This window comes from Fistularia commersonii, chromosome 26 (assembly GCF_037954325.1).
Source record: "Fistularia commersonii isolate RoL2024-O1a breed Wild chromosome 26, RoL_Fcom_v1.0, whole genome shotgun sequence".
NCBI lineage: Eukaryota > Metazoa > Chordata > Actinopteri > Syngnathiformes > Fistulariidae > Fistularia > Fistularia commersonii.
In genome coordinates this window covers 13,682,144-13,694,467 of record NC_141309.1, presented here as the reverse complement: position 1 = coordinate 13,694,467, position 12,324 = coordinate 13,682,144, and the positions used below count along the sequence as shown (strand labels likewise).

General features: G+C 40.2%; 1 protein-coding gene across 1 annotated transcript; it reads left to right on the top strand.

The window, feature by feature from the left end:
• Positions 1 to 2,839: 2,839 nt before the first annotated feature.
• On the top strand, positions 2,840 to 12,324 carry rflna (refilin A). The gene is made up of 4 exons (XM_086174277.1): positions 2,840 to 3,048; positions 3,134 to 3,510; positions 8,580 to 8,689; positions 9,171 to 12,324. The coding sequence occupies exons 2-4, from the start codon at positions 3,292 to 3,294 to the stop codon at positions 9,502 to 9,504; spliced, it is 663 nt and encodes a 220-aa protein (XP_086030403.1). The 5' UTR covers positions 2,840 to 3,048; positions 3,134 to 3,291; the 3' UTR covers positions 9,505 to 12,324.

The following is a 12,324-nucleotide window of genomic DNA, read 5'->3' as shown; positions in this document are numbered from 1 at the left end:
CAGATGTCTCTGGATTCTGCAACTCAGCCACCCAGACACGCCTCCACCCACAAACATGCTCATCATCAGTGTCCTACAACTAATCTGTACCAGATCTTCACACTAATTTCTCAAATGCCTGAGGATCAGCATGATGGGCTCTTTAGAATGGGCACGATGACACAAAAACACACCTGACGTGGGGAAGACCATTAAAACTCCCAGTGCGGCTCCAGCACCTCTGGACGTGGCCTCCAAACAATAACACAGAGGAGGGGAAACACATCTCTGCAAACAAGATTACAGCTGCACATGCTTAACGGGGCCTGCCATTAAGTTTATCTCCAAAACAACAAAGGCTGAAACCGAGTCATTTAAGCTCTTGTGAGACTTGCAAACCAAAAACATCACATGTGATTTCCTGGCAATCTGTGCTAATCACCACAGAGAGCTGGTGGACCATCAAAGATATAATCAAACTCTGAAGACACACAGACGACTGAAACTGGCTCTTATTTATGCTGTGATTTTCCTTCTGGCCGACCTGCTGTCTGAAAGAGCACGTTTATAAGAGCGGATCGACGGTGTGATGGGAGGGAGCCATCAACAAGCACCACATTCTTTCTGCTCTCCTCGATCATGACCGTCTGCCGGTTCACGCTCCACTTTGTCTGCTCTATGTGTGTGTGTGTGTGTGTGTGTGTGTGTGTGTGTGACCATCCTGACTGGTCTATTTCAGGGTTGGGTGGAGGTGGGTGGGAACAATCTACATCCACCATTTACCAAAAGAGTAAATATTGTGAGCTGACACTCTGACACACACAAGCTTGGGAAGTGATTCCCTTGCGTTGACTCCACTCATTATGGACAAACTAACACTAACCAACCAACTCATGGTTAATCCACACCCTTAACTGGAAACTCAGGAACCACTTTTTGCCACAGAAAAAAAATCTTGATGGTGACTCAAAAATGGGCACTAAGAGGTAGCAGAAACCCCCCGACATCCCACAAACACACACAATACTTTGAGACAGAACTGTAGTAATCCTCTAATAATCCTTTCTAAACCAAAACAAACTGCTCAACAAAGGCAGCTGTTTCATTATTTCTCCCACAAGTGAAACAAAGTAGGGGTTTAAATCCAGGGTGTTTTCTCTCATAGAGCAGGATTACACAACGTTAGCTTTTTGAGTTCATTTCTACAGATCCATTTTTGTGTTACAATATTTATACTATCCAAGTTATTACCCTTAAGAAATCTTTGTTAAGAATTTGTTGTTGTATGAATTTCAATATGAATATTATATGTAATTGGATTCTCTCAGAGGTGTATAAACACAACCAGTAGTATCATAGTATTCTCTCCTGATGAAAGAAGAAAAAAACATTATGCAAGTGTTTGCATCTTTGGGGGGGAATAATGTTTTTATTTGATGACAAACTCTCTTAAGCTTTGTAGTGCATCGTTCACAAACTTAAGCTGCTGAGCAACTTATTCTGTGCAAGTTCCGACAAGACTGCTTCCTGTCAACTTTGTTGGTTTGTGATTACAGGGATTTGTTAAACATGAATGCATTATCACAGTGTGGGAACAACTCTCATGATCATTGCGGTCCTTTTCTGTAACCTTAAGGCTGAGGCCGCCAGTAAAAGGACTTTAAAGTGATTAAAATTATACTTTCAAGGGAACTTAATGACAAATTTGTTATTGTTATTTGTAATGAAGCCTTTATGCTTCAAATCCATTTTAATGCATCTGCGTGTGCCTTCATGTCTGTCAGAGATGCAACAGTTCAGGAATTTTAAGTTGAAATTGCATTAAAAACCTTTTGGAATCTGCAACATCTGAGTATTGATGTTCAGTTCCTGAAAATGAAAATGATTGATTTTTGCCAGAGAGCATAAAAAGTCAACAAATGTAACATAAATGGTGCTGTTAGTTATTCTACTGGTGCAACTGTGGCTCCTTGATGGTCTGGTTAGCGCCTTATATGGCAGCTCTGCTCTTAAGAACGTTTGTCTTGGGTATGCTGTCGTAAATGTGATCAGTTTAAATTGCTATAAAGCCCTATAGAAGTCGAGAGATAGACTATAAATTCTGCAATGTTCTTACATAAAAGATATAATTTTTAAGGTTAACACTTTAAAACATTTTATCTTATTTATGTCTAAAAAAATAAAATACATTTCTGACTAATTATAAATGCATTGTTAAGATTTAAGGCTACTTCTTGCTGTTTCCTGAAAACTATCTTAATGATTTTCGGTAGGCTCTACTTTGTTGCAATTTCAAGCTAGACTCCTTTTATTTTGGAGAAATTTTTGATTCTTTAAAGTTCGTTTTTGACAAATTCCAACAGCTCGGGTTGATTGGACACATTTATTTTCGGATACAGTTATTTCCAGATATTTTAGAGAAAAAAAAGTTTTGCTATACTCCACTATAATCCAAAAGTCAGGTGATTTCCCCAAGTAATGGGATTTTTTGGTGGTGGACGGCAGCCTACTGCTCATGGTTCATCCATGATGGCTTCATTGCAGAGAACTATTATTATTATTATTATTATTACTACTACTACTACTACTACTACTACTACTACTAATAATAATAATAATAATAATAATAATAATGTTATTATTATTAGTAGTAGTAGTATTATCATTATTATTGTTATCATTATTATTATTATTATTATTATTATTATTATTATTATTATTATGGGCACGTCGGCTGGAGGACATGCGCGCCCCCTGTGGTTCAACAGGAGAGTGCTGGTGAGAGCTGGCCAACGTCCGGGAGGAACACACACACACACACACACACACACACATACACACGCATTCAGTGTGAGGCGGAGTGGCGGAGAGGAGCGCTCATCCAGCTCTGCGCCAGACCCACGTCGAAGTTTGTTTGTTGTTGTTTTTTTTCTCTCTGCGCTTTTGTGGTTTTATTTAGTTCTCCGTCCGTGATTCGACTTCGGTTTTTAGAAAGTTTTGATTTTTCATCTTTTAATCGTGTTTTCACGCCAGCGCGAATGATCTTCTGCGGACCGAGGGTGGATACAGGTAAAGAGTAAACTTTTGGTGTCATCAGTATTATTTCCCGTGGGAACCGACTGGCTCACACGTTTTGCTCCGATCTGTTTTCCAGGATCATCTTTGCCCAAACAAATAAATCCATCATAAATTAAAGAAAGGTCCGGATCGCTTGTCCTCCTCGCCGGGGCGCAGCGGCTGCGGAGCGCAAACCAAACGGTTTGACATCGCCGGCGGTGTTTTTTTTTCCTCCTTACCACAGCCGTCCCAGAAATGGTGGGGCATTTACATCTACAGGCGATGGATGAAAGTCTAAAAGGCAAGAACCGGGAGGGGCTGCTCGACAGTCCGGATTCGGGGTTGCCCCCCAGCCCCAGTCCGCCCTTCTGCTCGCTCTCGCCGGGTCTGATCGAGCCGCGGGCGGGAAGCTGCACGACGCCCGTCGAAAGCCATCAGGGCTTTTACAGAAAGGAAAGCAGGGAAGGGAAACTGGTAAGACTGCTTTTCTTAACCTTCTGATGTGAAACAACTATATCATCCGCTGAGTCTGTTTAACGTCCCGCTCACTGAGAAACGGCACAAATAACGATGAAGCTGCGAAAGAAAGTGACTGGCGGTGTTTTATTGTTTGGCCAGAGAGAAAGATAGCCCCTCTCTCTCTCTCTCTCCCTCTGTGTGTGTGCGTGTGTGTGTGTGTGTGCGTGCTGAAGATGCCGCAGGCGCCCAACAATCCAGAGAGAGAAGTCAAACGCCCTATTTTTTTTCTTTTTGTTCTTGGGTGCATCATTTGGACTTAAATGCCATCAACAGTGCCAGTGGGTTGATTGAAACCAACAGTCTCAAATATTCGGATCCGTTGACCCCCAGGGGTCCTCACCAGAGTCCCGGGGGTCCCAACAAGACTTGCAGCTCAAATGTTCGATCTCAGTCAAAGTGTGGACTCCCGAGGACGGGTTATCGAATCCACCAACTGGAATGTTATTAAAAGTGTAACAACAGCTTGTTAGGGAGAGTATTTACGTTGGGTTCTTCTTCCACGTTTGGTTTCACGTCTGGCCTGTGCAATAAAAGGCTGGAAAGCAAAGTTGGAGTAAGAATTAGGACACATCATATGCAGGATGTTTATTTTGATACAGTTTGTTGATTCGCTTATCAGTGCATTGAGGTCAATCCTAAACAAGATGAACTTATTTATTGAAGTATAAATTCTGTTTGCGTTGAAGTTAAAGAAGGAAACACAATCTCTTGTTTTGGCCATTGAGTCTGAAGAAAAAGAAAAAGCACTACTGGCTCTGAGAAGCTCTGAGAAAATTATGAGAAGAAATTGCTTGTTAGACCATGAATGAGCATTTTAAAATCCAAACTAATCTCGAAAAGTTATGGCTAAAAATGTTTTGGAAGCAGAATTAAAACAGATCCTGATGAGACCACTTTAAATGGGTCAAAAGAGAGTTTGGTCCACATCTTTCTTGCAGAGATGACACTGTCAGGATCTGCATGTCATGTGACTTTGCGTGGTTAACCTCCAGCGTCCTGCTCAGGCTGTGAACTTCAACCAATTTAGATATTTGTTGCGAGAACATAAGTAAACATAGTAGAGGTGGTTAATCTCATTGTCTCATTGAAATTGTCATTGCCTACTGCTCATGGTTCATCCATGGTGGGTTCATTGCAGAGGATGAAATTTGCCCACAGGGATTAATAAATGATAATTATAATTACTTCCTCAAATTGTTTTGGGTTTATTTCATGAAAATATTGGCTAAAATGTGTATAATTGTTATAAGCAAGACTCTTCTTCCCGTCATATTTCAATCTGTGACAGTTAACATGAAGTGAACTCCAATTATGAACAGACCCTGAGGCGGTGTTGCCCCTCACCGAGCAGAGGACAGCCCTGCAGAGTTGGCATCATTTGCGACGAGAGGGACATTTGTCAAAAAGCCATCTCGCCGCCACTCTCAAAATCTCATTGACGACAACAACTCGTTTTCATTTTATGTGTCGCGGTTGATTTGATAGCAAATAATTTCCAGGTCACTCCCAGAACAAGAAGTCTTGAGAACATGCCCATGCAGGTGGAGGTGGCTTTTAAAGTGGCTGATTGAGGCCTCAGAAATGCAGCGCTGCAACTTGGGAGCTGCGTGACATCGGTTTACCGAAGCCTGCAACAGAAACAGAGGGATCCTCTAATCTCTCAGCGGCTCAGATTAGTAGGACTCCTTTGCTTTGTGGTTTCCCTTTTTTAAGATCGTTCCTGATAGGGGCTGCTCCTGCTTTTCTTTCTAATCCCCCTCACGGGCTCATGTGCATGGAAAGAATCAGACCTTTTCCATCACAGCCTTTCAAGTGAAACGTCTGCCTGCGCCATCCAGTAGCGGGGATTTGTCCTCGTGTTTTTTTTTTTCCGAATCTAATTCCGTGTTGTTTTTATATGGCACCCAAGAACAATCCTGACTCTATTTCGAGGCGCAGGGGCTTGTTAGAGTGGCTGCAGGGGGTTGCATAAGTGTTTGATGACCCCCCCCCCCACGCTTCTGAATTAAACGCACTCTGACTGCTGGTCTATTTTCAAACTGGATTTATGAGGATGCAAGATGTGTTAATCTTATAGCTGCACCTCCCAACACATGAACAGCTCTTACAAGAGATGCACAAATATCAGACTAGAAATTTGGGGTCCGACTTCAATGTCGGATGCCGATGTTCGCAATAATGTCCGACAAGTCAAAGGCTTCAGCGAAGCGAAGCGGCAATTGGATTTGTTTGCTGTATTTGAGTTGGCGTTTGTCTCAGCGGCTCTGCATTGTGCTTTGTACATTGTGTGGGTTTCTCAGCTGCAGACTATTTTTCCTGGGCAGAAATCCGCTTCCAAGGGGGTTTATTCTTTGTGTACTTACTGGGTGATCGACTGCCTGGACGTGACCTCCTTCCCTATTCATATGTGTTTGCTTTGCTGAAGTTGCCAGAGCACACCACAGAGAAATACTTTGGATGCTCGCTGTGTCAGAGCTGCGGAGAAAAGACAGTCACTTACCGGCACAGTGAAAATCGCAACAACAGAGACGGCCTGCAGACAAGCTGCCTTTTAGTCCCGCATGGCAAATCTAACAGGTGTAAAAGTAACGCAGATTTCAATAGTATTGCTGTGATGGTAGACCGGCGGTAAGATGAGCTTCACACAGTGCTGTGCCCTTGGCCTGTTCTTGCCCATTCCCTGTGATGGCATGTTCGCTTAGCTCCGTCCAAACCACAGCATGTGACAGCCTCCCTGTGTAATGTGAGAGGGTCCAGCGCTGGAGTCGGGGTGCCATTTGAGTCAGATTGGTCAACGTAGCTCACATGCAAAGACAACCATCAATCACAGTCTGACTTGTCAGTGTCAAAGCAGCTTTCCTTGTCCCCTTATGGCTCCAGATAGCATCTAGGAGAGGGGAAGGGTCAGCTTTCAGGGCTGATTTCATACGTTGTCTCATCAGCAGCCCGACTCAAGCCCTAGTTAAACTTCACTTCTATGGAAAGTGTGTCAGTCCTTCATTGGACACTTTTCCGATGAGGATCTTTGAAAGCTTGATTAACCTCAGCCGGGGCTCATTCATTCTTCTTTCAGGAAATATGAGCCAACTTAGTCACAACTGAAATCACATATCAGCTTGTTTCTGTTCCAAATAAGGCAGGTTTTATGCATGAAATACTTTATGAAGGTAGTTGGTGTGAGAGAGGAAGATACAGAGAATAGGGTTAGATGGAGAAAGATGACTCGCTGTGGCGAGTTTCCCCTGACGGGAAAAGCCGAAAACGATTAAGAAGAAGAAGAAGATATGCATGAAATACTTAAATTACACTTTCGCTAAGAATACGGAAAATTGTAAACGGTGTCTGTTTCAAGACCTGGTTGTGGTTTTGACAAAACAAATTTAAAGTTGCTTTTTTTAACATTTATTTTGATAACCTTTTTTCATTGAGTAAATGCACTCCATCATCTCTTTTGAAAAATTGAATCAATTCCAGCAGTAAATTCAATTATTAATTGATTTCCACTAAATATAACAGCCAACCTTTACCAAAAAATGAAAAATGATATATACATAAATTGAGGAAAATTCAGAAAAGATATTGCGATATATATGTGGCTTTATAAAAACAATTTTGAGTGAGTTTTGTTGTGATGTCAATAATTATAATTGTCTTTAGTTGTAAAGCACTTTAAAAAGCAAGAGCTTGACCAAAGTGCGGTACACCTGAGCAAGAGCGAATAACGGACAATAAACAAGCAACAATACAAAAAAACAAGAAAATGAAAGTGCAGGAAGACATAACAGTACAATTAAAATAAGAAATCGAAAATATCCGTAAAAGTGGAGGAGGGCAACGACAACAACAACATGTATCAGTAAAATAAGAAGGTGTAAAACAGATTTATTCAGTTAAATCACGCTGGGTCAAAGGCCAAGGAATAAAATAACATTTTAAGACTGGTTTTAAAAGTGGACAGACAAGAAGTGAGGTTTTTCAATACGATTTCGATATTATTTCGATAAGCCACCCACATTTGATGCAATATTCAATGTAGGTGTATCAGACATACATTCTGACATCCATTTTCTTCAAGATGAAACCCTCACAACTTCCCATTTAAATATGTATCATGATCTGTCATGGTTATTTTGATTGAAACAATACCAAATAGAGATGTAAAATTAGCATCATAAAATGCTTAATTTTTGGCCATAGATCTTCTTCATGAAGTCGTTTTAGGGATCTGAACAAACGAAAAGATTGATCCAAAAATATATATTTCATAGTACTCGGATTTAGATTAGCAGTTAAAAAAAACTTGTGTTAAATAGATATAATATGGACTGATTTTGTTTTGTATGATTGCATGTGATATTCAAATACTTTGTCTCTACCTTTGGTGTCAGTTATTAACAACATCATGGGAGTATCAGATATAAGAACGATGATACGCGTTTTTGTGTATGTGTGTTCATTTGCGTGTGTCTTTGTTATTTGAAATTATCATTCAGAAGTCAAATAAAAATCTATACAGGAGCTACTGACCATGTGACCAATTTCCCTCCTTTGGTTTCAACTCCTGATGAGCAGCTGCTTTGAATGTTTCATTAACTTCTGTAAGGCCCGACATCTGTAAGCCTCCAACCACACTTTCACACTCAGGCTGCGTCTGCGTCACAGGTCTCCCCAGCGAGAAAGACACAACATTGCATTTGGCTGGACTTCCTGAGCGTAAATATCTGAATTCAAATAAAAGTACTGCCCTGTTTTTCATCCAGTTGTTGTTTCAGTAAGAGCTGAACCATCAACATCCAAAGCCTCACGAGGGAGGATCAGAAAATACGTTTTCCTTGAGAATGTGAAAGCAGTGTTTTTAATTTGGGTTTCAGGCTTTGCTGAAACCCCCAGCTGTGCAGAGATTTTTTTTTTTTTTTTTACTATTGCTCTTTGGATGGACATGTTGGCAGATGCATATAAACAGTTGAGCAATTCGTGGATGTTTTTGGAGCCTGTTGGTGATTCTTAGTATTTCCACTCTGCAGCTGCCCTACCTGCTGCTGAATGCCACGGGATCAGACCCCAGGACCCGCATGTACCCAGTGTTTTTTGGAGAGAGCATCGAAGTCAAGCCCAAACCAGAGCAAGACATAAAGTGAGTGGCACTCATTGTTCTCTTTTTAATAGAAGTCTTTAACCGTTATCAGCCAGAATGTTGACTGATCTTGATGCTTTGGAGGTCAATGACACAATGTCAGTGTCAGGAAGTCAATGCCAATTAGCTGATTTTTAGAAATGGTTGTAGCCATAATCTATAATGGAGTTTTTTGCCCATATTACTTACTAAGCTTCTTCTTTTTCCCTCCATAGTTCCAAATGTTAGTGTTAAACGTCCCAACACTTTAACGTTGATGATATGTTGTCTCTAGGACCAAAGTCTCGTGATTTTCATCCCTTAGTGTGACAGCGGAGTCTTCCTGATGTCTCTGTTCAGCAGTATTGTGTGATTAAGCTGTGTTTTATTGGCCTCAGAGCCTCTCATTTCAGACTTTTTTTGTGTCAATTCCGAAAAACTGAAAGTCAGACTCGTGATCTCGTGCTCAGCGTATCTCTAAATCCATCATCTCTCCGAACAGGTGCAACTCTGCCATCAAATATGACTCCGACAAGCATTACCAGGACCGGGTGTACTGCGCCTCCATTCCCACGGCCACCTCCTACAGCGAGACGGTGGTGGCGGTGCGGGACTGCACTTGGAAAAGCTTCAAATCCCAGGTGTACCTGGAGCCAAGACAGAGACCCATCAGATACCAGAGCACCACCATCATCTACCCGAAACACGCGAAGAACACATACCGCACCACACTCAACTACAACCCCGCCGGATCCCGTCGCTGGTTCGTCTCCACGGTCCAGCTCGAGTCGAGTGAGGATACCAGTCCCTGTATTATCTACACGGAGGACCTGTAAGACTCAGGATCGAAGCGGTCTGTTTTTTTCGTTTTTTTTCTTTTCTGGAGAAAGACCCAAAGAAAGGGAAATACTTGGAGTGATAACTAAAGTCCCCACCCGATGTGTTCCTCCCTACTTGCCACAGAGGAAACTGGGAAGCTCGCAGGCATTTTGACGTTCTACAGCTGCAGTCTTTATTAGGAGAATCGCTCCCGTTGCAGTCAAAAGCTGCACTTCAGTCAATGTCTTACTTAAAACAAGAGCTGACAAATTGGTGGCTTTTCCTTACGTTTGGACAAAGTGAAGGTAATAATCAGGTTTTCTGTTGGGCCTTTGTGAAATCCCCTTCCACCCACCAATGCAAAGCTTTCTAGTACAGCTTTATTGCACTTGTTGCCCAGAAATCCCAGGCCTCACAGCAGGGTGGGGGGTGGGGGTCTCCGAACTGCATATGAAAAATTGGACCAAAGATAGTTTGAGCAAGGCTGGGTATGTGGGGGATTTGTTTTTCTTGAACACATGCACACATTGAGGCAGAGAAATTTTCATCACACTGACTTTTAGGGCTGGGCAAAAAATATAAAGAGATATATTGAATATGGTGTAATACCCAAATAGCCTTTTTTAGTATCAGAAATTGTGAAACACTGAGTTTTTTTCCATATATTGTTAATAAGAAGGTGGATTCTTTATATGTGACTTTTTTCCCACACAGTCCAGCCCTGTGATATAATGAGTAGGTCATCTTTTCTCATTTCATGACAGAACCCATGTGGAATTGAAGTTTAATCAAAAACAGCATCATAACATCATTTTATATGTATGTACATTGCTTTGAAGGAAAAATTTGAATCTCTTGCGCAAAAGTATTGCAGTATGTCGTATATTGCTTTAGTTCTGTAAGATTTCAGCCTCTTTTTTTATCAATTTAAATACTCATGCGTTTTGAGGGGTCAAGGTGAAAGTGAACGTTAGCAGTAGTGTTAGAAAGCAGCGTCAATAAAAATGTTCAGTTTTGAAAGTTTCTAATCAAGATCTGCACACAACAGTATAGATATTTTACTGACCGTGTTTTTAGTGAAGAGCACATAAAACCAAGTCGCAATCTTTCAAAAGAACTTGTTTGAAATTCCCAAATATATCAATATGGAAGTATTTTTTTGTTTGACTGGCAGAACTTTCAGTAAAGATAATCTTAGTAATAATGACATGGCAACTTGAGTAAACAACCAACCGCGCATTATTATAGTTCTAATCTCAAATTGTGATATTTTTAGTATTACCACACCCTGATTGGTGCAAGGACAAATGAGAGCCTGCCTTTTTGCGTCAGAATACTGCCCACATTTAAATCATGAAATGAGGTCTGAGAGAGAAAGAGACAGAGAGTATCACATGAAATATTGATTGAGACTTTTGATTTCATTTTTGAAGTTATGACTCATAGAAACTGAAAAAGGTTTTCTGTGCCTTTATGAAAATATAACTTTGTTTATTAGTTTTACCTTTTGCCAATAGACACCAAAGTGTCTCAAGACAGTTTTTCAATAATCAATAGAACTTCCATTTTGAGTAGGGCTGGACAATACAGTATATATTGAATAGCATCTATGAAACTATATCATTAATTTAAAAAAAAAAAAAATCTTCATTGTAGTCTCTACAGAAAAATCACATTCTCAAATGAAATATTGGTTTTGTCATTGATTGTTCATTACTAAATGACTAATTTTTGTTGTATTTTCATGGAAAAAACATTGTTGGTCCGAATCCTTTGGAATCTTAAAATGAATCAGTGAGACGATCCCCGCAAAAGCTGTAAAAATCACCGCAGAGAATTAGACATAAAAGTCATTGCGTATTTTTTTTTCTGTTGAATTATATAATTGAGATTTCTCATATTTAAATGCAAAAATGATTCTAGGAACAGTGTTCTATTTATTTTTGCTATCAATGTGATTTTTTTCCTTCAAAGTCAGCCTTAATCTTGTAATTATAACGTTATATGACTTCTAAATATCTGGATGTTCGTTTTTACATCCACAAGCCCTGGTCACGTGCCTTTGTGCTGCACAGTCTGCAACGGTGCAGTGTTACGAGTCACAAAAGACGTTTAATTGATATTTGACTCGTTGGTTTGCCTCCTGAGTGCCATTAACATTAACCCTTCCTACTGCCTCTCAAATACAGAGTTCACATTCTTTCGTTCTGTGCTCTTACAGCCAACAAAAAAATAGTTGGCAGTACTACATTGACACGGCAGAGTAATTTTACATCTTACATTTGATGTAAAAGTGTGTTATTGAAGCGTAGCCTTATTCTTCTTTAAAGGATGCTTTTATTTCATTACACGTGTATTTTCCTAATGAGTTCTTGATTTTGTGATTACATTTTTCAAAGACCCTTCCATGATAATGTAGATAGAGAGGAGGTCTATTGAGGACACCAAGCTGAATGGATGAGTTTCATTGAGGGAACAGTAAGTTTGATTTAAAAAAGAAGATAGGAGGGGAAAAGTGTTGGGCAGGTGAAATGTCTCTGGAGAGGATTTGAAGTTTTTAGCAGGCTGGTGAAAATACTAGTTACAAGCTGATGGTCTGTGAAATGAAAAAGAAAATTGTCAGACAATATGTTGATGGGTTCAAGTGAGAAATGGTTCAGTTTTCTTCCCACTTGATTTTGTTACTGTAAAAATTTCCTGTTGTATATGTGGCATTGAGGCTCTTCTCTTTATATTTTTGTACATCAATCATTGTTCCTGTTCCGATTGCAGAAAATAAATTAAAAAGATGTCTATAATACTAATTGAATAAAAAAGGTCTTTCCCAAACAAAAAAA